Raw genomic sequence first — 24,152 nt, forward strand, 5'->3', positions numbered from 1 at the left:
AGATCAGTGGAGTGAGGTGCCCAGGTGGTCCTGGTGCCCCTGCCCCACCCCTGGCACCCCCAGCCCAGACCTGCTTAGGAAACCAGCTCCAGGTGGGGACACGCAGGGCAGGGCCGTCCCAGAGCCTGCAGCCTACCGAATCGCTGGTTGGCTGCCTCTGGGTAATCTGGCTATAAAGTCCTTGGGTGGATCCCGCCCTGTAGGGCCCTCTGAGAGGCGGGTTATGGCCGCCGAGCTGCCCCACGCAGCGGGAGAATTCCAGGCCTCTGGGGGCTGCTCGCCTCGCTTCCCCACAAAGCAAACAACGCTGTGGCCGCCAGCCTCGTGTTCTCCCCCTGGCCCGGGACCCAGCAGTCGGGGTAAAAGGTTGCCTCCAGTTGGCTGCCTTTCAGCCGTGTCATGCTGTGGCAGCAACTTGACTTAAAACCACCCCATTTCAGAGAACTTTCAATGAGATGCTGAAGGCGGCCATTGCAGCCCAGAGCAGGCCGGCTGAGGGTGCAGGTGCACGGGCCGCCACCATGCCCACCGTGGACGATGTTCTGGAGCAGGTCGGGGAGTTCGGCTGGTTCCAGAAGCGAACCTTCCTCATCCTGTGTCTGATCTCGGCCATCCTAGCCCCCATCTACCTGGGCATCGTCTTCCTGGGCTTCACCCCCGACCACCGCTGCCGGAGCCCCGGCGTGGCCGAGCTGAGTCAGCGCTGCGGCTGGAGCCCGGAGGAGGAGCTGAACTACACGGTGCCGGGCCTGGGTGCCGCCGACGGGGCCTTCGTCCGCCAGTGCATGCGCTACGAGGTGGACTGGAACCAGAGCTCCCTGGGCTGTGTGGACCCACTGGCCAGCCTGGCCCCCAACAGGAGCCACCTGCCGCTGGGCCCCTGTGAGCACGGCTGGGTGTATGACACTCCGGGCTCCTCCATCGTCACTGAGGTAGGAGCCGTCTCTGCCTTCCTGGCATTGGGGTGGGGGCTTCAGGGGCAGGGAGGCACAGGAAACAAGCCCTGTGTGGGTCAGTCCCTCACTCACCAGGGAAGAGGGAGGGATCCTGCGTCCTGGGCACCGGGACAGGCGCTGGCCTCTGTCTGCTCTTGTCGACCTCCACGCACCACAAGCCCCAGGTGTGAGAGGAAGAAGCCAAGGCTGAGGCCGGCCGGCAGGAGCAGGTGCACTGAATTGGTTGGATTCGCATCTACCGAGAGCCCAGTGGCCCTTCCTTCTGCCCCGCCGGCTTCTCCCAGAGCCTGCAGAACTCCTGTGCAGCCCCCACCTCCACCCGAGAGTGGTGACAAGGGACCTAAACACAGGCTGCTGAGGTGGCGTGGCAGTGCTGTGGCTCTGGGGGCAGCCGTGCCCCTGCCTCGGTGAGCACCTCTCAGCCTTCAGTACGCAGCCTGCGTCCTGGGGTCGTGAGGTCCAGCTGAGGGCTGGGGAAGCCCTGCCCAGATACCAACAGGGCTGTGTGGATTTCCCCCTCGGGCCCTGTGGCAGGTGCGGGTGCTCGGCCACTTGTGGTCACTTGGAGAAGCCGTGTGTGAGGCCCTGTGAGAAACAGCGCAGCTTCTGCGAGGGTACAGCTGGTCTTCGCAGCTGCCCAGCTCACGCTCAGGGGCGTCTGGTGGCTCTTCTTCCACCTCCTCCGCTTTGCCCAGGAGGGTCAGGGCTGTGGCTGGAGGGAGCCAGGGCCCTCTCTCCCTCCTGGCCTGACCCCAGCTCCACCTGCCCGCCCGGTGCTGTGTGTGTGGAACGGACGCCTGGTCTCCATGGCTCCTCCGACGATGGAGAACGGAGTCGGTGACTCCCCTGCTGGGGTTCTCAGCTTGACTCCAACGTGCCTGCTGGGGGGCAGAGGTAGAGCAAGGTGAGGTGATGGGGACATGCCCACGGCTCATTCCCTGGGGGGAGACCTCTGCCTGCACGGCTCTCATGGGACTGGAAGGAAGAAATGAGGCTCATGACGCAGCTCCTGCCTGGCTGGGGAGGGGAACGGGCAAATGGAGATGCTGAGTGTGGTGGGGAGTGGGGGCAGGAGGCGGAGGTGGCGACCTCGGGGTCTGCAAGGGGGGGACAGTCACAGGAGGACAGGGAAGGGTGGCGGAAGGGGTTGGTTTCCTTTGGCCTTGAAAGCAGGGACTTTGGATGGCCCCCAGCCAGAGCGTTGGGAGGACCAGGAGCTGGGAGCTGCTCCCGGGTCCCTTAGGTGCTAGGCTGGGTTGCAGGGGGTGGCATCCGTTTTAGGAGGTTCCAGGTGACCTGGGCGCGGCTGGGCGGGGGGGGGGGGTGGACTTGTCTCCCACTGTGGCTCTCTGTTGCTTTGAACCACGCTTGCCCCACCCCTTATCCTCAATGGGAGATTACTGCTAGGGAATTAGCCATGGCTGTTCATCCCTACAGAACTAATTTTTAACCTAGCCTGGCCTTGGACGTTGGAACTTGTGTGAACACCAAGGGAATGAGCTTGTTTGAACCCGAGTGTGACTCCCAGCCCGGGGGCAAGGGGTGTGGACATTCCGTGGCTTCTGAGTGCCCTCCCCCCAGCCACGGCCCCACAGGGCAGGGAGCCACGGGCCTCCAGCAGCCCTGGGCACGGAGGGGAGAAAAGCCGAGGCTGCGGTGTGAGGGAGGCGGTTCTGTCGTGGGCTCCCTGACCTGCCTGCGCGAGCCCTGTCCCCGAATCTGCACTTAACAAGGATCCTGGGGGCTGCTGTGGTGCCCGGGTTGGGGGCACAGCCCTGCTGCTGCCCCCCAGGCAAAATCGCAGCTGAGGAACCCCCTCCACCCTGCCTCTGTGCAGCCTCGGCTCCCTGCCCGTCAGTCTTTGAAGAGTGCACAGACTTGCAGGGTGCCGTGGCTGGGGACAGGCTGGGTTCAGGTTTGGGAGTGGAGGAGGCACGGCCAGTTTGCACGCTTGGCCGGGGGCTGTGGCCAGGGAGCCTGGGGAGCTGAGGGACTGCCTCCCGCCGGGGAGCTCCTGCTCCATGCGCCATCCCAGGGCAAGGAGGTCGGAACACCCGCAGGGTCCCCAACTTGCACAGATCAGAATGAAAACCGAGAAAGAACAAAGCTGGGCTGGCGAGGCAGAGGGAGGGGCTGGCTTTGAATGAAGTCCTGAGTTCCCCACAGCCAGAAGGGAACGCTGGGGCCTGGGGGTAACAGCTCCACCCATCTCTCCCCACCTGGGGACCTCAGTGGAATCCAGCACACCCAGGACATCACCATGGGCCACGTGGAGGGAGACACAGACGTGGGGCGGCCAGATAATGCCCAGGAATGCCTTGGGTGCTCATGGGAAACTGGGTTTTAGGCTGAAATTTTTTGGAAAAGATTTGTTTATTATATTTGAAAGGCGGGGGGGGGGGAAGATATCTTCCATCTGCTGGTTCACCCCCCATGGCTGCAATGCCTAGGGCTGGGCCAGGCTAAAGCCAGGAGCCTGGAGCTCCATCTGGGTCTCCCACATGGGTGTGCGGGCCCAAGCACTCGGGCCTTCTTCCACTGCTTTCCCAGGTGCATTAGCAGGGAGCTGGATCAGAAGTGGAGCAGCTGGGATTCCAATGCAGGCCCAAGCTGAATATTAGGAGAAATGGCATTGGGACTTGGGGAAGGAATGAGAGAGGGAGGCGGGCAGGGGCTCCTCCTCCTGCACCCCCTCCACCCTGCATCACCACAGGTAAAGGGGGGGGGGCGGTGCAGGAAGGCCGGCTGGGAACATGGACTTCTCCTAAATTTCGGGCAGTAACGAGCCTGTGGGTAGGAACTGAGCAGCCAGCGAGCAGACCCAGCCTCGCTGGGTCCAGAGTCCCCAAGGCTCCCAATGTCTGCGCCCAGGGCTGGGACAGGGCACGGCTCACACTGGCAGCAAGATCTGAGCCAGGGCGGAGGGGACATAAAGCCTCAGGGCTCTGAACCCAATGGCCTGTCCTTTACCAACAGGGCTTCACGCCACTGTCCCCTTCTATCCCACAGCTGCCCTGTGGTATAACCGCACGGGGGCTGTACCCATGGCTCAGACAGGGAAACTGAGGCCCAGCGTCACACCAGACGGTGTCCTTGTGGTCAGGTGGAGCCACGGGTCCCCAGGAAACAGCAGTGCAGAGGCAGGAGGGAGGGGAGAGGAGGAAGGGCTGAGCCAGCGACAGGGAGGGGGAGAGGCCCAGCCGCAGCGGCCTCCTTCTCCCCCCAGGGAGCCTGCTTTCCTGCCTCCCAGCTCTAGAGTGGACACTGCCGAGCTGCTGATGCATGTGGGTGTGGGCCACTGTCACTGCGCTGTGGGCCAGGGAGGGGCCTTCCTCCCCGGGTTGTCTTCCTCAAAGGCCTCCAAACACACGTCTGCTCCTGCTCAGCCCCAAGCAACACCAGCCTTTGCAGTCCCGGCTTCCGGCTCTTCCTCCGTGCCCCCTTTGGGTGGGATCCCCTGGTCCCTCCCAGTTCCCCCTCCCCACTGCGATGTTGGAGCCTGAACTGCCCCCAAGATGACTGCATTGTCTTGCCTATGTCTTTTTTGCTTAATTAATTTTTTCATCTTATTTGAAAGAGAGAGAGAGAGAGAGACCCATCTCCCATCTGCTGGTTCACTTTCCCAAATGCCCTTAACATGCAGGGCTGGGCCAGGCCACCAGGAACCTGCAGCCCATACTCCACCAGGTTTCCGGTGGGAAACATCCTCACCTCTCAGAGATGCACCCGATCTCAGCAAGTGCAGTCAAAGTGAGACTTGATTGAAGGTCTTGCAAGACTGGGTGTCTGACGAGCAGGCACACCCAGAGCAGGCACAGCGAGAGACCTGTCCCCACCCAGGTCCTCACTGGCCGAGTACTGTGGGATGCACAATCTTCCAAGCCGCCCAAGTTACAAAGTTTCCTTCAATTTCCTCCCCAGACCTGGCTACTCCCAAGCATCCTGCTTGCCCAGGGAGTTTTGCTACATCTGCAAGTGGACTAGCCGTCACTTTCCATTCTGCATTGGAAATAGACCCCAGACATTTTCTTACACTCCAGCCCTGGAGGCTGGACCCCCAGCTACCAGCCGCTGCCTTCCTGGGTGTGTAGCAGCAGGAAGCTAGGATGGCAAGCAGAGCTGGGACTCAGACCCAGGCCCTCTGCCTGGGCTGCGGGCGTCCCAAGCACCTAACGGCTGAGCTGAGCGCCTGTGGCTCCCTCGTGTCGGGTTGCCATTCACAGCCCCACAGCTTACGCTAGGAAGCGCTTAGTTACTGGTGGAGTATATTTAACTCGGCACACATGTAACTAACGAAGGATCTTTGGGCAATGCCAGAAGGCGTCTCTTTTGCTTCCGTTCTGTTTGGGGGACATTGCTCCGCTGTGTCTCCTTCTTTGTTGCCCTGTCCTTGTCCTAGATGTCTGTGAATGGCAAAGCATGTGACAAGGGTTGCTCTAGTTACTCTCCGGTGAGAGTGGTGAGAGCAGCGCCAAGGTGTCGGGAACACACCAGTGCTTAATGAGAAAGTCCCCAGAAACCCTGAGTGTGTCTCAAGAGAACATGTGGGAGGGGACCAGCTGCAGCCTGGGCACCCAGTGGTGGGCAGCGAGTTGGGTTTGCTCTGTCTGGAGAGGGGGAGGGAAGCGAGCCGTCTCGATTCATACCTGGTCCTGTGTTCTGGTCCCTCCCGGTGTGCGAACGCCTTGTGGCCACAGTTCAACCTGGTGTGCGCTGACGCCTGGAAGGTGGACCTGTTCCAGTCCTGCGTGAACCTGGGCTTCTTCCTCGGCTCCCTGGGTGTCGGCTACATCGCAGACAGGTACGTGGGAGCCCCGACTGGGTGGGCTCTGCCTCGGAGCTGTGGTCGCTGGTGCTGTAAGCACAGTGCACACAGGTGCAGAAATGCACAGAGGACCTGGGCGGGCAGGGGCGGGGGTGGGGCAGAGCGAAAAGGGTTCAAGGCCAAGGTCACAGGTGAAGCGTGGGAGGGGGTCCTCGCCACGCGGGAGAGAGTGAGCAGGGGTAGACTTTGCTGCAGCTGTTTGTCAGATGCTGCTGTGGAGGAAGTGGGGTTCTGTGTTAGATGCACCAGGTGGAGGGGGGCTCGCCATGGCCTGTGCCACAGCCAGGAGATGTGGCAGGCGGGGAGGGGGTCTGGGAGAGGAGCTCAGAGCTGTGCACGAGGGCCTGTCCCCAGCGTGGTGTTCACAGCTATAAAACACTTGACATGGGTGGGGAGAGAAGAGGTGACAGAGGTGGGGAGGGCAGGTGTTGGGACCAAGGGACCTTGGAGGACATGGCCTTGCAAGAGAGGACACAAACTCTCCCAGCAGCCCAGGGTCCCGCAGTGCCCCTCAGAGCACGGATCCCACCACACCCCTCAGAGCACGGATCCCACAACACCCCTCAGAGCACGGATCCCACAGTGCCCTCAGGGCCTGGATCCCATGGCACCCTCAGGGCAGGGATCCCACAGTGCCCTCAGAGCACGGATCCCACAGTGCCCTCAGGGCCTGGATCCCACGGCGCCCTCAGGGCACGGATCCCACGGGCCCTCAGACCAGAGGCTTTACATTGGCAGCCTTTGTGTCCCCCGGGGACTGACCCTGGGAGGAAAGACAGGGCGTTGTTGTGGGCCCTGTCCCCGGGCCAGCTAAGTGCCAGGAAGGCGACAAAGGTGACAACAGTGGCTCTGACACCTGTGAGTGTCTTTGCTTGGGCAGAGAGGCTGAGTTGCTGGAGTGACCGGGTTTTGCCTTCAGAGTCTGGAATTAAACTCAGGACAGCACGGAGGTGTGGGGACAGAGGTCAGACCCGTGCGCGCTGTGGGGCTCCCTACGGGGACCCTGCCCTGGCCCTGTGTGCCTGATTCTCCTCCCCACCTCCACGACCTTGTCTCCGCAGGTTTGGCCGCAAGCTGTGTCTGCTGCTGACCACCCTGATCAACGCGGTGTCGGGGGTGCTCACGGCCGTGGCGCCAGACTACACGTCCATGCTGCTCTTCCGCCTGCTGCAGGGGCTGGTCAGCAAGGGCAGCTGGATGTCCGGCTACACCCTGAGTAATTACGCGGGGCGGGGCCTTGTCCCTGTGCCGAGGCAGTGGGCAGGTGGCCGCAGGATGCCGGGGAGCCGATGTCGGTGTCGGGGCCACTGGGCCTCTTGGGTTCACAGTGGGTCACCTGCAGGACGAGGGCTGAGCTGGGCTGGGCGTGGCAGTGGGGGAGAGGTGCAGGGAGCTGCCACTCAGGAGCCAGGGCAGAGGTGCCCAGAGATAAGATCAGGATTTTAAAAACTGCTGTGAACCCAGGTGAGGAGTGGTTCACATTAGCGAACATTCGAGAAGAGTTAACACTGGAGGATAAAGGGAGCCCTCCCCGGGCGTTCCCAAGCCTGCGGCCGGGACCATCACAGGGCGGTGGGGGTGACCCCAGGTTTTGCTCATCTGTGGAGCGGCCGGACAGCCAGCCCTGTCGCCTCTGGGAAGTTTGGGGCCCTTGGCATTTGGAAAAACGTGGCTGTGGCAGTCACTGCATATGTGGGCCTGGCTGCGAGGGTAAAGGCGTTGCTGGGGGTCTTAGGTGGGCTTGGGCAGAGCCAGGCCTGCCCTCCCTGCCTCCCAGGGCGGCCTGAAGACAGGGCCGCAGGAGGCCCCCTTTGTGGCCCCCTCTGTCCTGCCTCCCTCAGGGCTGTGTCCCCTCCTCCCTGCTGTCCCCACTGCAGAGCCCTGGGAGGAGCCCAGCGCCCACCTCCCAGCGCAGGCCCAGCCCCTCGAAGGGCGCGCCACCCCCACTTCCTGCTCCCCACCACCAGTCTCTCTGCCTCTCACCCATTCCAGGGCTGCTCTCTGCTCAGTTCTCACCACAAAGCCCTCCAGGGCCCCCCAGGCCCCTCCCCTTTCACCACAGATGGGGGAGGGGCACCCCTCCAGTACCACAAAGCCCTCCAGGGCCCCCCAGGCCCCTCCCCTCTCACCACAGATGGGGGAGGGGCACCCCTCCAGTACCACAAAGCCCTCCAGGGCCCCCCAGGCCCCTCCCCTCGCACCACAGATGGGGGAGGGGCACCCCTCCATACCACAAAGCCCTCCAGGGCCCCCAGGCTCCTCCCCTTTGCCCTGTGACCTCAGCCCCCTTGGCTGCCTTTTCCATCAGCTTGGTCTCCGAGCCCCCAGCTACTGCTGCGCTTCCCACGCACTCTGCGTCCTCAAGCCGGGGCCTCTGTGTCTCCCCACCCCAGGGGCCCCCTGTAAGGCTGCCAGCCTGTACCCCCAGGTCCCCAGCTCTTTGCACGCATCCTCACAGAGCACACAGTCCACACGCGTGCCACAGGCCCGCTGCCCCTTCGCACGAGAAGCTGGGCCCCCAGCAGGACTCCGGCTCTGAGGCGCCATGGTGTGGGGGGCTCCCAAGAGCAGCGTCAGGTCCCTGGGAGGCCCCCAAAGGTATTGCTAAGTTCATGAACCCGGCTGGGGTCCTGGACGCCGCTCTGGAGGCAGGCCAGGCAGAGAGAGACACGGGGCGGCAGAAAAACCAGGGGGCCCAGCGGCTGGAGAGGAGGGCTTCCTCCGCCTGGGGTGGGAGCAAGGGGGGAACCTTGAGAGGAGCGGGGCTGGGGGTGGGGGCAGCGCCGAGGCTGTGGCTCCTGGAGCGGACAGGACTGGACCTCGGCTTCCCACACCGGCCCCATGCTGACCACCTTTCTTTCCCAGTCACAGAGTTCGTGGGCTCGGGCTACAGGAGGACGGTGGCCATCCTGTACCAGGTGGCCTTCTCTGTGGGGCTGGTGGCCCTCTCGGGCATCGCCTACGCCATCCCGCACTGGCGCTGGCTGCAGCTCACTGTGTCCCTGCCGACCTTCCTCTGCCTCTTCTACTACTGGTAACGCCACGCCTGCCTTGGCGCTGTGTCCTTGCACCCTGCCACGCCCCCCTGTCTCCCAGCTCTGTCTTAGAGATTTATTTAGTTAGTTGAAAGAGTGGCACACACAGAGAGGGAGACAGAGAGGTCTTCCATCTGCTGATTTCATTTCCCTAATGGCCAGGGCTGAAGCCAGGAGCCAGGAGCTTCTTCCAGGTCCCCCAGGGGGTACAGAGCCCAGGCACTTGGGTCAGCCTCGGCTGCTTTCCCAGGAGCTTCAGCAGGGACTGGATGCTACGGCTTAATCTGCTGTGTCACCATCCCGACCCCTGGGCGCAGTCTCCATGGTCAGGGTGTGACCTGTGCTGCAGGGTCCTTAGCTTGTCACGCCCTTGCCCCATCTGAACAGACAGCCTTAAATGGAAGGGCAGACCCGCTCTCTGGCTCGGTGGAGACAGAACTGGGCAACAGCCCTCGTATTACCTGGAGGCCTGCCTGCGGTAGTGCAGGGGGCAGGGCACGGGGCGTCTCCCCCCAGGGGGCATCCACTGCCAGCTTCCAGGGGAGACAGGGCCCCTGCTCCTCTGAGAGAGCCATAGGGGAAGCCATGGTCTCATCTTGGTTTGCAGATCCAGGCAGGTGGCCCCCGGGGTTGGGGGGATGACCCACAGAGCTCCTGCATGGTCTGCCCTGGCCAAGCAGGCCCTGACTCCAGCCCCTGGCTGCTTGGGAAATCGCAGTCCCAGTGTGAAGCGAGGGTGGCTCTGGGGACCCCACCCCACCCAGTCAGGGCTAGGTGTTCCGGGGAGAGCGCCCCCTAGTGGTGAGCTGTGTCCGCAGGTGCGTGCCCGAGTCCCCTCGATGGCTGTTGTCCCAGAAGAGAAACACGGACGCCGTTAAGATCATGGACAACATCGCTCAGAAGAACGGGAAGCTGCCTCCTGCTGACCTCAAGGTGACAGAGCCAAGAATTCACACCCGGGAGTCTGGGCTCGGAGCCTCTGGGCCGCCCGGGCGGGGGGCAGGAGCTGGGGGGGGGGGCCTGCACCTGCAGCTGGGGTGCGGCTGACGCCCGGCTTCCTGGCAGATGCTCTCCCTCGATGAGGACGTCACAGAGAAGCTGAGCCCGTCGCTGGCAGACCTGTTTCGCACGCCCAACCTCAGGAAGCACACCTTCATCCTCATGTTCCTATGGTGAGGGCCGGTCCCCGCTGCCCGTGCGCTCGGGGACAGAGGGGAGGTGAAGAAGAGGTGGGAAAAAACTGTCCTCTCTTGATCCAAAGAGACAGATGATAGAGAGAGCTGGCTATCTGGACACACACACACACACACACACCCCTCCCAATACGCTGAAGCCAGGAGCCTGGGACTCCATCCATGGGGGTGTCAGTGCCCAAGTCCTCTAGCCATCTCCGCTGCCTCCCAGGGTGCGCATCAGCCGGAAGCTGGACAGGAAGCAGACGGGGGACTGTGACCCAGGTGCTCGACAGGGGTGCAGGTGTCGTAGCCATGGTGTCCAGTGCCTGTCCCCAGAATTTCAAGGCCATTGCTGAGGGACCACAGGGCTCTTCAAAGCCCTTATTTCTCGCCTGCGGACTGGATGGTAGGGAAAGGCCTTGTGGGGCAGGGACTTGCACCCAGGGGAGGTCAGGGTGGCCGAGGCGGCCCCAGTTCCACGCAGTCTATTTCCTGGGAATGGCCCAGGCCCCACCTAACGTGGGCACGTGGGGGAGATGGCGGCGTCTCCTGGTGCTTGTGGGGCCACGGTCCCTTCCTCACACTGCACAGCCCTGGCCAGCCCTCTGAGAGTGTGCAGGTGTGAGCTGCTGGCTGGACACTCACACACGCCCAGGCCCTGCACGTTCCGAGACGCCAGCCCCAAGCCAGCCCCTCATCCGTTCCCTCACAGGACACGCGGCCCATGCCTCCACAGTCAGTGACTCTTAATTCGCCCGCCCAGTGCCTGTCCCTCTAGCCATCCTGCCTCCGTGTCGCCTCTGGGGTCCTGTACCAGGCCACGCAAGTGCCCATGAGCATGCAGATAGCTGCGTGCCTGGTGGATTTCAGCTGATCGGCTGCGGCTCCTCAGGGCAGAGGCCCGGGAGCATGGCAGATGGAGCAGCTGCTCACTCTCCTGTGCTGCCTGGGGCCCCACCCCCACCCCGATGCCCCCTCCTGCCCTGTTTTGCCTCCCACTGAGCTCCTGGCAAATCCCACGGCTCCGTGTGGAACGTGTGTGGCGAGCTGGCTGGCCGTCAGGACGTGCACTCGGCACCCTGTGTGGCTGCTGCCGCAGCCTCCTGTGCCGTGTGCCAGCACCGACTCCTGCCAGCCCTTCCTGCCATGGGCTGTGCTCTGTTCCCAGTGGCGACAGCAGCAGTGAGCACCTGTCTCCCGGCTGTGCTGGGGTAGCCTGTCACAGGACATGCAACAGTGTCCAGTGTGGATCCAGGAAGGGCAGGTTCCTCTCCTTCCTCTACACAGGGACCTGCACTTCACAGCGTCTGCCACAAGGTGGCAGCTTTGCACGTTTGTGAACGGGAGTGTTGACTGCCCATCCCTTTGCCTTAAATGGGCCTTTTTATCCCTGGCTGAACGGCCTGAGGAGGGGGCAGGCTCCATCTAAGCCAAGTGGCAGGCGGGCGTCTCCCTCCTGGTTCTCTTGCCGCTGTGTCCAGTCAGAGACAGCCGGGGGCCAGAACCAAAGCCTCCCTGGCTCCCGGGCCAGGTGCTCGGAGATGCGTCCACTGGCGACCCGGCTACGAGCTCTCTGGAGCTGGGGCACAGCTTGCAGGCTGGCCTGGGGCGGTCGTTTCTCACACTCCCAAATCCCAGCTCACTAAGTAGGCACCCATGGGATGGCGGAATGCTCCCAGCTCCCCACACGGCCCCCAGGAGTGTGATCCCCAGCGCTGCTGTGTTTCCCTCCGGTGTGGGCGGAGGGGTTGTGCAGGGGATGGGAGGGTGAGTGATGGGGTGGGGGCAAGACGGAGCCGTGTGGCGGAGGGGGCGGTGTGGCCAGCGCCTGCTCTGCTGTGCCCCGGCTCCCTGACCACGGGAAGCTGACAGGAGCCTCCCTGAGTGTGACCCGTGTGCCAGGAGCTGGAACGGGCACGTTTGTTGACTCGGTGATGTTCTCGACAGAGCAGCATGGCGGGTGCTGGGACGAGCCCGTCTGCAGGCGAGAGCCGAGGCCCCGAGGGGTGGGTGAACACTGCCAAGGTCACACCTTGCAAGGCCGTCTGAGCCCCGCCGCCCTCGCCTGCTCTCCTGGTGGGGGTGCTGGGAGAGGCGAGGCAGGTGCAGGGCGTGGCTGAGTGAGAGCTTCGAAGGTCACATCTTGCAAGGCCGTCTGACTCCCGCGGCCCTCACCTGCACTCTTTCCAGAACATTCTAAATGAAGTGGGACGCAGTTCTCCCAGCTGGCGTGGGTTCCTCCTCCTCCCCACGGGGCTGGCCCGTGACAGGGACCCTCCCCTTGGCTCAGGTTCACCTGCTCCGTGCTCTACCAAGGCCTCATCTTGCACGTGGGGGCCACTGGCGCGAACCTGTACCTGGATTTCTTCTACTCCTCTCTGGTGGAATTCCCCGCTGCCTTCATCATCCTGGTTACCATTGACCGCGTCGGCCGCATCTACCCCATGGCCGTGTCAAATCTGGCGGCGGGGGTGGCCTCCGTCATCCTGATCTTCATCCCCCAAGGTGAGTGGCTGGCTCAGGGGCTGGCACTGTGGGCACTGTGCGGTGACTCTGAGACAGGTCGTGCCCGTCACCCCAGATGCGTTCTTCTTAGGCTTTCCATGGGGAGGTAACACACGTGGGGGGGCACCTCTGGGTGCTCCGTGGATGTCACATAGGCGGAGCCTGGGACGCAGGCCCCCGGGTTAAGACGGCACCTGCAGCCCCTAGGTGGCGCTCTCGTGCCCTTCCCACTGTTCTGTTCAACTCCCCAGCGCGGTACCAAACCCCACAGACTTTGTGTCTCCTGCCTCTCCCTCGTCCTTCCGCTGTGAGACTCGCCCGCCTGGTCACCAGCACTCCTTTTGCCTCTTAGTATTTTCCTGTAGCATCCCATCATTTGAATAACGCACCGTGGGCCTGTTCCGTGGCTGACTGTCATCTATGTGATTTCTTCTTTTTTTAATTATTTATTTGAAAGGCAGACAGAGGGAGAGATAGGTGGTGGGGGAGGGCAATCCTTTATTTTCTGGTTCACTCCCAAAATGGTTGTTACAACCAGGGTTGGCCCAGGTTGAAGCCAGGAGCCAGGAGCTCCATCCAGGACTTCCACGTGGGTGCAGGGGCCCAAGGACTTGGGCCATCTTCCGCTGCTTTCCCAGGCGCATTAGCAGGGAGCTGGATCAGAGGCAGAGCAGCCGGGACTTGAAGGGGCATTCTGATAGGGGATGCTGGTGTTGCAAAGGCAACTTAAGCCACTGTGCCACAGCACCAGCTGTGTCACCTGTGTCCTTTCCAACATTTGCCTGTTGCATTAGCGCTGTGGTGAGCACTGTCGTGCGTGGGTACAAGCCCTCGTTTTCCTGGGGTGTGTGTCTCTGATCACTGCTGGGCTGGAGGGGAGACGTGGGCTCAGCCTGGCAGGCACGGCCCAACAGCTTTCCACAGCGCTGGGGCATAAGTGTGCGCCGCCCCGTGCCCCCTCGCTGACACCTGACGCCACTCTGATGGACACGAGCTTTAGATGGTGACTCTGACCACCCGAGGGAACGTGTGATACGCGTAAAGCCACGTTGGAGTCACTGGGCGGGTTTCAGCGTGAGTCTGTAAAGGCCTGCTCGCTGGCTGCTTTGGGAGATGTTCCAGATTCGCACTTCTCCGTTTTCCCCGCTGGGCGCTGCACCTGCGGCTTTGACCAGTCCTCACGGCGGGCGTCTGGGCCGCCTACCGTGGAAAATGTCCCGAGAAATCCGTGTTCTCCTGAGCCAGGCTGGGAGAACAGCAGGGCGAAGCCCAGAGCTCAGTGTCCGCCACCTCCTTTTGTGGGGGGCCGAGGGCTCTGGAACGAGTTCTCCGGTCCTTGGCCACATTCGTACCTTTCTGGGCCCTGGGCGAGATGGAGCGGAGTGCGCGGGGTTTTGAGAAGTGACAACACTGAGTGCTGAGAAGGAAGGTGACCCAGGGTGAGCCCATGGTCCTGGCCTGGGCACCGGGCAGGCTTTGCCCCTTCTAGAATCTTCCTCCCGGCTCCTCCTGCTCTCTGCCTGCCCCAGGCTCAGCCCCATCACATCACAGGAGCTATTTGGAGGTTTTGCTTGAGGCTGCAGGCTTCTAGGTCCTGGGACCTCAGCAGCGAGCCAACAGCGGGAGGCAGGAGCCCTTTGGAGCTCGCATTCCACAGGGGGAAAGAGAAAGGAGAGAGGAGCGGGGCTGGGGAGGCGAGGCTGTGCCAGGTGTGAAGCAGCAAGTGTAACACCCTGGGGTGGGGAGGGTGCACGTTGGAGTCAGCTCACGTCCTGGGTCTGGGATGGGGTGGGCAGGGCCCGGTCAGGGCGAGCTCCAGACAGTACCTGCGGACTTTATCCCAGTGTGGGAGGCGCCCCCTGGTGGCTCAGGGCAGGAAGTGCTGGGCCTCACTGCAGGGTTGCATGGAGCCAGGTTCTCTGTGGGCAGGGATGCTGCCTCCAGGTCACCGGCCACTTGTGCTCCAGCACTGGGGAGTCAGGAAGGCGACCGTGGGAATGGAGGCCCCCAGTCATGGTAGTGGAGCCTGTGGCTCTGACAGCCCCGAGGGCAGGGGCTTCAGGCCACGGGGGGAGCCCAGGCTCCATGCCATCTCCCCACTCTCTAAGACGATTATGAAAGCTGTTCTGGTTAAAAATGTGTGGGAGGGCCTGGTGCCATGGCGCAGAGGGTTAAGCCATCACCTGCTGGCTTCCCATATGAGCACTGGTTCGAGTCCCGGCTGCTCCACTTCTGATCCAGCTCCCTGCTAATGTGCCTGGGAGAGCATCAGAGGGTGGGCCAAGCGCTTGGGCCCCTGCCACCCACATGGGAAACCAAGATGGATTTCCTGGCTCCTGGCTTTGGCCTGGCCCAGCCCCTGCCATTGTGGCCATTTGGGGAGCGAACCGGTGGATGGAAGACCTCTCTCTCTTTCTCTTTGACTTTCCCTGTCACTCTGCCTTTCAAATAAATAAATCTTAAAAAATAATTGGGGGGGCTGGCGCCATGGCTCACTTGGTTAATCCTCCGCCTGTGGCACCTGCATCCCATATGGGGGTGCTGGGTTCTAGTCCTGGTTGCTCCTCTTCCAGTCTAGCTCTCTTCTGTGGCCTGGGAGTGCAATGGAGGATGGCCCGAGTGCTTGGGCCCCTGCACCCACATGGGAGGCCAGGAGGAAGCACCTGCTCCTGGCCTCGGATCGGCGTAGCTCCGGCCGTAGCGGCCATTTGGGGGGGTGAACCAATGGAAGGAAGATCTTTCTCTCTGTCTCTCTCTCTCTGTCTGTAACTCTACCTGTCAAATACAAAAATTGTGTTGGAAATGAACCTTAGATTGAGGATTTGATTAGGGTTAGGTTGCCTTGGTTACCGGACCACTGCCCTAGGTCACTGTATTTATCCAGGGCCCACTGGGTCTCAGGCCCAGTGCTGGTCACATAGTAACTAAAACAATGACTCTTACATCCTAGGGTCACCTGGGCCTCTGGCCTGCATTGTCTCCACGTAGCCTGCAAGCTGGTGGGGTCGGTCCCATTTTACAGGGGACCAAGAACATCACTTGTTTGCGTCAGCAGAGCCAGCAGGGGGCAGAGCTGAGCCGTGGAGGGGGAGGGGCGCTCTTAGATGTGAGTCATGGGGAGTCTTCTCCGATGTGTCCTTGCCAAGTCCCCAAGTCTGTGGGGGCTGGGCTTGCCTCCGCCAGTGGAAGGGTTAGGTGAGACCACCTCTCGGCCCCTCTGGCTCTGAGCGTCCCGCACAGCGGCACAGGGAGCCAGGTCCTGTCTCCCCTGCAGACCTGCACTGGCTGACCATCGTCCTGTCCTGCATCGGCCGCATGGGGGCCACCATTGTGCTGCAGATGATCTGCCTGGTGAACGCCGAGCTGTACCCCACGTTCGTCAGGTAAGCGTGCCAGCGCGGGGGCCAGGCGGGCTCCCCAGGGACCCACGTCTGCGGGTGGGTTCCTCACCATGCCCCGAGGGGTGCCGGTTTGGGGGTGTTGGGATAGTTACACAGATTTTTCTGGTTGAACCCCCGAATCCCCAAATCTGAATCCCGAGATCCACCGCCATGTTGAGTCTCAGGTCAGGGTCACGTTCAGATCGGGGACACTCAAGCTGTGTGACCTTGAACTCTTCTTTCCTTTGCACAAGTTGTGTCTTCACCCTCTGTCATCCTACCGATGGTTCCTAAGAGACACTGCAGCGTCCCAGTGTCACTACCACCTGAGCCACGCCCATTCTTTCCCCTCATCAGAGGCCGAGTCTCAGACTCTCCGTTGTAAGACGTTGCTTGGACTGAGCACAGAGAGACCGAGGCAGGGTACAGAGAAGGCCTTCCCCCACCGTAGTTCTGAGGCCAGAGACTGAAACACCTGCGCCCAGCTGTCCTGTGGTCACCGTCCCCGGGCCCAGGTGCTGAGTGCTTGGTCCTCCACCAAGAGGGGTCGAGTCGCGCGTCCCCGAGGGGCCCGGGACAAGACTGTCAGTCACTAGGAAGGAAAACTAGGAAAGCTTAGGTGCTCAGAAAGAACCTTCACACACCACACACACACACGCAGGCACACAGGTGCAAGAGAGGGCCGGTTGTGAAATTCCACTGTGCGTAACCAATGGAACGAAATCCAAGCCGCGGACAAGGGGCGCACATTCTGCCGGTTCCCGAGTTTAGAATCACTGCCAATTCTAGGGATTGAGGTGTAAACCCTGCAGCCCCAGCGGCTGCCCCGCGGGAGGCCCCGGAAGCTCCCCTCCCTCTGTAGGCACGGCCTAGCCTTGGAAACCATGTCTGGTACACAGTAGCGCACGCCTCCGGGGAGCAGGAACCACACTGTGGGCCTCTACCTCGTGCCGCTGCCATGTGGTCACCCGGCCCAACCCCCAGATGTGTGCGCAATGACTGGATGGACACAGCCATCTGAATTTGAGTAAGGGGACGAGTATACCATTTCCAGCCCCCTCCCCCATTTGCTTATCAGCTCTTTTTCCTTTTGTAACACTTATTTTCTCAAATTAGTAATAAAAACCAAAACCCTAGTTCTTCTCTCACTCTTCTTGGAAGTCACACGGAAGCTACTAGAAGAATGAGGGAGCTCTGCAAAGGCCATTGTCACAGCTCTGTGCACCCGGAAGAGGGTGCGCGAGAGGAGGGGCTGCCATGAGCAGTGAGCTCGCAGAGGGTCCGGGCAGGGGTGGGGCCCAGAAGGACCCTGGGGCAGCACGGCGTCCGCAACGCCTGCAGTGTCCCCCGGTGGCCTGCACAGCTTGGGGACCGTCGCTGGAACCTCTAGTGGCCGTGTGAGCACCCTGCCCCTGGCTGGGGCACGGCTCAAGGTAGAGCAGAGAAGTGGGGGCCGGCAGAGCAAACCCGCGGGGGGCGTTCAGACGGCCGTGTTCCCTCGGCCTCTGGGGACGGGGAGAGGGAGACCCCCAGCACTCGGGCCCGCGCAACCCTGGCCAAACAGGGAATGGGAAGAAATCGCAGTCTGCCCATGTGAATGATAAGTCACTTGGGAGCCCTACAAACGTATCAGGAGAAAAAAGAGAGGATTTCTTTTTTTTTCTTTTTTCTTTCTTTCTTTTTTTTTTTTTAATTTTTGACAGGCAGAGTGGACAGTGAGAGAGAGACAGAGAGAAAGGTCTTCCTTTTGCCGTTGGTTCACCCTCCAATGGCTGCCGCGGCCGGCCCACCGTGCTGATCCAATGGCGGGAGCCAGGTGCTTCTCCTGGTCTCCCGTGGGGTGCAGGGCCCAAGCACTTGGGCCATCCTCCACTGCACTCCTGGGCCACAGCAGAGAGCTGGCCTGGAAGAGGGGCAGCCGGGACAGAATCCGGCACCCCGACCGGGACTAGAACCTGGTGTGCCGGCGCCGCAAGGCGGAGGATTAGCCTATTGAGCCGCGGCGCCGGCAAAAGAGAGGATTTCTTACCAAGAGACGCAACCCAACCTCCCACCACGAACACAGGATGCGCGTGGACAGTCTCCTTGCAGAATCAGTACAGAGCGGAGAGACTGTGCGGCAGGGCACAGGAGGGGACGCAGGGGGCGCAGGAACAAAGCAAACAAGGAAAAACGTTTGGGAAGGGAAACCAGCTTGGAAATGGGACCAAGGAGAACGGAAGTGGTGAAGGAGAGACCAGACGAAATGAAACGGCATTAAACATGACCTCAGTACAACCAGCGCCGATACACGCAGTAACATATGTCCACACACTGCTCTTGGTTAATAGCAGTAACGTGTTCATCGGCCGTCGCAGCAGTTAAAAAGGCTTAGATGTGTTGTAATAATAACTATGCATGTTGATGTATATAATAGACAATGTTCCTACGCTATTATTTGCGATAATATTAGTAATACCAAGTCAACCCCTAGAGCTTAATGAGGAGCTGCCCTGACAGGCCTTCCCCGGGCGCTGCCCCCAAGGGTCGCTCAGGCTGTTGAGGCAATGATTCGCTGGGCCCAAGTCACAGGTGCTGAGTGGTCAGACGCCCCTCTGGGCTTGGCCCCGTTCCCAGTCTGAGGGGAGCCTGGAGCCTGCCAGACCCAGTGACCCCCAGGGGCAGCAAGTGACAGCCCTGGGACAGGACTGGGGCAGAGCTGGGTGTCGGAGCGGGCAGCACCCAAGCCTGTGGCCGCCACCAGTTCCTCCAGGACCCCACAGCCCGAGAGCTGAGCCCTGACTTGTGCGGGGAGGCAGGCTGTCTCGCTCAGCTGTGCGGGGCTGGCTCTGGGACACGGTCAGTACCCGGGCAGTCACAGGAGGTACTCTGTTCTGTCCCGTGTGTCTGGGCAGGAACCTTGGGGTGATGGTGTGTTCTGCGCTGTGTGACGTCGGCGGCATCATCACCCCCTTCATGGTCTTCCGGCTGATGGAGGTCTGGCAGCCTTTACCGCTCATTGTTTTCGGTAAGCGTCCCCTCTTCTGGGCTCTCGGCAGCTGTCGGTTGAATGGATGATGTGCCCAGCAGGGTTATGGAAGCAAGGGTGGTGCGTGCCCTGCAGCCGTCTCCCGGCTCGTGCTGTCCGGCGTCCTGGGAAAGAGGTGGCCGGAGGTTTCCGTTCTGGGCGCTGAGATGGCACTGTTCACCTTTGATGTCGTTTCCTGCTTTCTATGAATTTGGTTTCCAACCCTTGTACATTATTTTTTTTTTTTTTTAAGATTTACTTATTTATTGGAAAGTCAGAATGAGAGAGAGAGGGGGGGGGGGGCTTTACCGACCACGTGTATGTTGGTGGTGCTCTCTGTGCCTGTGCTAAATTCAGTGTCTATCCGTCCATGCACTCGTCTCTCCATTGGCTGATGGACCACAATGAGGCAGAGCTGGGTCTCGGGTTGTTCTTGAGGTGCCTGAATGAACAAACCCCTACCACCAGCAGGCCAGCCAACTGTGGCCTTTCCACTTCCGTGGGAATAAAATGGAGACAGTGCTTCCTTTATAGACGCTCCCACTGCTCCAGTCTCCTTATTGCTCCTCCAACTCCTTTTTCTTTTTAAAAATTATTGTTTTTATAAGTCAGAATTACAGAGAGAGGGAGAGAGAGCAAGCTTTCATCTGCTGGTTCACTCCCCAGATGGTTGTAATGGCCGGGGCTGGGCCAGGCTGAAGCCAGGAGCCAGGAGCTTCTTCCAGGTCTCCTACACGGGTGCAGGGGCCCAAGAACCTGGGCCATCTTCTACTGCTCTCCCAGGCCATAGCAGAGAGCTGGATTGGAAGTGGAGCAGCAGGGACTCCATCTGGTGCCCGTATGGGATGCCGGCACTGCAGGTCACCTGACCTAACCCACTGCACCACAATGCTGGCCCTGCAACCTCTTATTTATTTATCTATGTGTCTATGTGTCTATGTATCTATCTATCTATCTATCTATCTATCTATCTATGTATCTATCTATGTATGTATCTCTCTCTCTCTCTCTCTCTCTCTCTCTCTCTCTATATATATATATATATATATATATATATATATTGTCTGTCCCCGTGCCCTGCCCGGACATCTTGGTTAGCTGCAGACGTTTCTGCCAGTGGAGCTGGCCGTGTCCCACACGCGATTCTGTTTCATCTGCAGGAGTGCTGGGCCTGCTGGCGGGGGGAATGACCCTGCTGCTTCCAGAGACCAAGGGCGTGGCGTTGCCGGAGACCATCGAGGACGCCGAGAACCTCCGGAGGTGAGGCCCTGGGGTGCTGGGGGGTGGAGGGGTCATGCCTGCCCTGTGGGGGGTCTCTCCCTGTGAGGGGTCACTCCCTGTGAGGGGTCACACCTGCCCTGTGGAGGGGTCACTCCTGCCCTGTGAGACGTCACACCTGCCCTGTGGGGGGTCACTCCTATCCTGTAAGGGGTCACTCCTGCCCTGGGGAGGGGTCACTCCTGCCCTGTGGGGGTCACACCTGCCCTGTGGAGGGTTCACTCCTGCCCTGTGGGGGGTCACACCTGCCCCGGGGAGGGGGCACTCCTGCCCTGGGGAGGGGTCACAGCTGCCCTGTGGAGGGTTCACTCCTGCCCTGTGGGGGGTCACACCTGCCCTGTGGAGGGTTCACTCCTGCCCTGTGGGGGGTCACACCTGCCCCGGGGAGGGGGCACTCCTGCCCTGGGGAGGGGTCACAGCTGCCCTGTGGAGGGTTCACTCCTGCCCTGTGGAGGGTTCACTCCTGCCCTGTGGGGGGGTCACACCTGCCCCGGGGAGGGGGCACTCCTGCCCTGGGGAGGGGTCACAGCTGCCCTGTGGAGCGGTCACTCCTGCCCTGTAGGGGGTCACACCTGCCCTGGGGAGGGGTCACTCCTGCCCTGGGGAGGGGTCACTCCTGCCCTGGGGAGGGGTCACAGCTGCCCTGGGGAGGGGTCACTCCTGCCCTGTGGGGGGTCACACCTGCCCCGGGGAGGGGGCACTCCTGCCCTGGGGAGGGGTCACTCCCTGGGGAGGGGTCACTCCTGCCCTGTGGAGGCGTCATTCCTGCCCTGTGAGGGGTCACAGCTGCGGAGGGGTCACGTCCCCATGGGGTGCTGGGCAGGGCAGTCACACCAGCCCCGTGGAGAGACACAGTGACACTGCACGCCCTCCATTTTCTCTGTTGTAGAGCTTAGAGCTTTGCAGACACTTGTATGTGGCATGGCTGAGCCCCCCTGTGTGGTGCTGACTGCACCGGTGCCCTGGTGGCACCCGGAGTCGGCAGCTCTGAGCTGGGGACAGATCCGTCTCTGTCCCCTTGGAGTTGTTGCTTCTGGTCCTTCGGTGGCTTAGTCTTCCTGTGCCAGTGCATTTTCGTGGAGCTCCCGGCTCTGCTCCTACAATGGAAGAGGAAAGGCAGGACGAGCTGTTTCCCAGGCCCCTGCGGTGCAGCTCCGCGGGGTCTCCGCTCAGCATGCCCGCGGCCCTGTGGGTGGCCCCAGGAGGGCCCAGGTTTCACTCCAGACCTGGCCGTGGGACCTGGAATGTCGCTGAACCCTGTGGACTCTGAAGGTCCTTGCCTGCAAAATGACCCCACTAATCCTGAATGTGGACGGTTGCTGTGACAATTAAGGAGCAAAAGCAGGTGACAGTGGCTCGTCCGTTGCCAGGCACGTAGCAGGTGTCCAATAGATCTTAGCTTCCTCCTTCCTCAGTGCAAGCTGGGTGATTTCCACAGAGATCCTCAAAGCTTAGCGTGTGGAAGAAACCACAGAGGAAAACGGCAGAGGTAGAGTCCTTGGTCTATACTTAGAATACGGAGGTGGGGGACCCAGGCATCTGTCGTAGTGACCTCTGCCCGCGGTGCCCACCTGGCTGAGCGCCCGGTAAACATCACCTTGGGGGTTTCTCAGTCCCGATGAGGCACCGACGCTCTGCTGGGCCTGCGAAGACCCCTTCTGCTGGCCGATGGTTTGAGTCCGAGTGGGGGACAGATTTGCCAGTGTTCTGTCACGGATGTGAAGGTGTCGTTATACAGGGTAAGATCCCTCAGCTGAGAATCTGAGCTGCTTGGAGCACCAACCTGAAGCTCCAAAGAATTCAGAGTTTTCCGAGGGGGGCTGCTCTGCAGGGATCTTCCCAAGTCTGAAAAAAGTCCCAAGTCTAGAATAGCTCGGGTCACCCGCGTTTTGGACAAGGTCGTCTCAACCTGATTTAACGGGGACGCGGTCACCTTTCACGAGGCCCTGTTTGTTGGCTTCTTCATCATCGTGAGCCTTTCTGCCCTTCTGGGGGGGGGGCAGTGCCCCCGCCCTCTGCCCCTCACCCCGCACCTGCTCTTCACACCTGGTGAGAATCCTCTGTCTCCTCTCTGCCAGCTCCGCGGGAGTCCCGGGCCCTTCCAGGAGAAATCACCTCCGTGGCCCCTGCTCCCGCACGTGCGGGGAGAAGGGCAGGGAATGGGGGGTTCTAGTGGAACTAGCTGACCTCGCTGAGGGCTGACGGGGGGCGAGCTGCGCTGGTGGCGCTTGGTGGCTTCCCCGGCATCCTCTCAGGACACCGTGGGGCAGCTCCTCCTGCGGATGAAGGGAAGCATGGCAGGTGCTTCCAAGTCACCCGATTCCAGATGCTGTCGATGGTGGGCGGGTGGGGCCACAGCATTGTCCCTGCTCCACCTTGGCCAGGCCTCAGGGTCACGCCGTCTGTCTGGGTGGCTCCTGTATCGTACCGAGGCTCTGGGTGTGTCTGGGTGCCAGTGGCATTTTATATAAAGGCATTGACATTTGAATTTCATTTAAATGTTGAAGTCTCAGGAAATATTCCCACTTGGATTGTTTTCCCGCTATTTAAAACCGTGAGAAACCGTTCTTGGCACACAAGCTGCCCCCAGCAGGGCCCTCGGGCTGGTTCTGCCGGCCTGGTCTCTATGGTGTCTGTGCTCCTGCCTTCTCGTTTTGTTCTCAGCCTGACGCCCACGTGTGATTTTGCCACTGTTCCCTAACCATAGCGCGGTCACTTACCGATTCTCATTTTTCTCTGTGGTCGTCGCAGGAAAGCAAAGCCCAAAGAAAGCAAGATTTACCTCCAGGTGCAAACGGCGGAACTCAAAAGCCCCTAGGACAGCAGAGAGAAGAGAGAGAAGACGCCGGAGCTGTCGGCTGGGGAGCTGGGGGCTCCCTTTCCTGTCTCCTCCCTCGTGCTCACCTGCCCCACATTAAGCAAATCCTACAGCATTCTTTCTTTCTTTTTTTTTTTTGGTGGGGGCTTGGCCTCATTTTGTTTTATTTCGCTCAAGTCCTCCAGCGTGTGGCTGTCTGTGATCTGCTTCCTGCTCCAGGGGGCCTGTTGGCGTGCAATTATCCCAGGGTTCTGAAGACGCAGTAGAACTCACACACTGGCCTCTGTGAGCTGGTTTTCTGGAACGATGATTTTATTCACTCACTGGGCAAAGCGCTCTTACGACCGGAGGCACCTGTGTTGGCAAAACCATTCTACCATGGAGATTCCTTGGGTTTTAAAGACGGCGGCTCTGTCAGCGGACGGCCTCCCAGTCGTCTTCAAATACGAGTGCAAGTGGCAGAAAAGGTGTGGTCCTTTCCCGAAGGCTCAAGGCACCGTGGCCGCTTTAGACAAGAACTTTCTGCCCGCTGTGTCCCGGGCACCTCTCTGTGTCGCTCGCTTGCTCTCTCACCCCCTCCCCCCCATCTTGGTTCTTGGTGGTGGTTCTGGAAGGTGAACGAATGTCCCAGCTGTGCACCACGGTCAGTCCATGGAAGAGGTCTCTCTGCTCTGAGCTGTGTGCTTCCTGGAGCCTGTGCAGTGGTTTCGAGAGACTTCTTGGACAAGTTCCCTTACCTGTGAGACAAACCAGAAGGGGTGTGCAGTCCCCCGAGAGGAACACTTCTGGAACACGGCGCTTCCCAGCTGGACCCCGGCTCAGCTGCAGAACCCCCTCCCGGGAGAGGAGCCTGTGTAGTCCCCGGTTGTCCTCCGTCACTGTCACGGTCGCGGGCTGAGCGATTTCTAAAGAATAAAGGTTGATTTTGGTCCTGGCTGAGCAGGTGGAGTCGAGTGCCCGCGGGCCTCCTAGCTCAGGTGTCTCTCTTCTTAAAGAGCCACCCCAGGTCCACCTCCAAGTGCCTGGGGTCAGCTTCGGCGTCCAGCCTCCTGGCGCCGCACAGCGAGGTTGAACGTCAGCGTGACTTCTGGTAGTGATGCCACCGCCTGGCATCCTTAAATACAAGAGGAAGCATTTTTGGCCTCTGACCCTCGGAGGGGACCCTCTCTGTCC

The 24,152-nt window shown here is 60.9% G+C and overlaps 1 protein-coding gene across 2 annotated transcripts; it reads left to right on the plus strand.

The window, feature by feature from the left end:
* The first annotated feature begins 213 nt into the window (after nt 1-213).
* Nucleotides 214-23,915, plus strand: SLC22A1 (solute carrier family 22 member 1). 2 transcript variants are annotated; one of them, XM_062187007.1, is made up of 11 exons: nt 214-932; nt 5,654-5,757; nt 6,843-6,997; nt 8,647-8,815; nt 9,635-9,749; nt 9,882-9,988; nt 12,282-12,496; nt 15,753-15,879; nt 18,771-18,883; nt 20,044-20,143; nt 22,913-23,915. In XM_062187007.1, exons 1-11 carry the CDS (start codon nt 456-458, stop codon nt 22,977-22,979), a joined length of 1,749 nt encoding a protein of 582 aa, XP_062042991.1. In that variant the 5' UTR covers nt 214-455; the 3' UTR covers nt 22,980-23,915. The 2 variants fall into 2 exon arrangements, with proteins under 2 accessions (XP_062042991.1, XP_062042990.1); XM_062187006.1 differs by having other exon boundaries at nt 441-932; nt 15,771-15,879.
* Nucleotides 23,916-24,152: the final 237 nt, after the last annotated feature.

This window comes from Lepus europaeus, chromosome 3 (assembly GCF_033115175.1).
Source record: "Lepus europaeus isolate LE1 chromosome 3, mLepTim1.pri, whole genome shotgun sequence".
Classification (NCBI taxonomy): domain Eukaryota; kingdom Metazoa; phylum Chordata; class Mammalia; order Lagomorpha; family Leporidae; genus Lepus; species Lepus europaeus.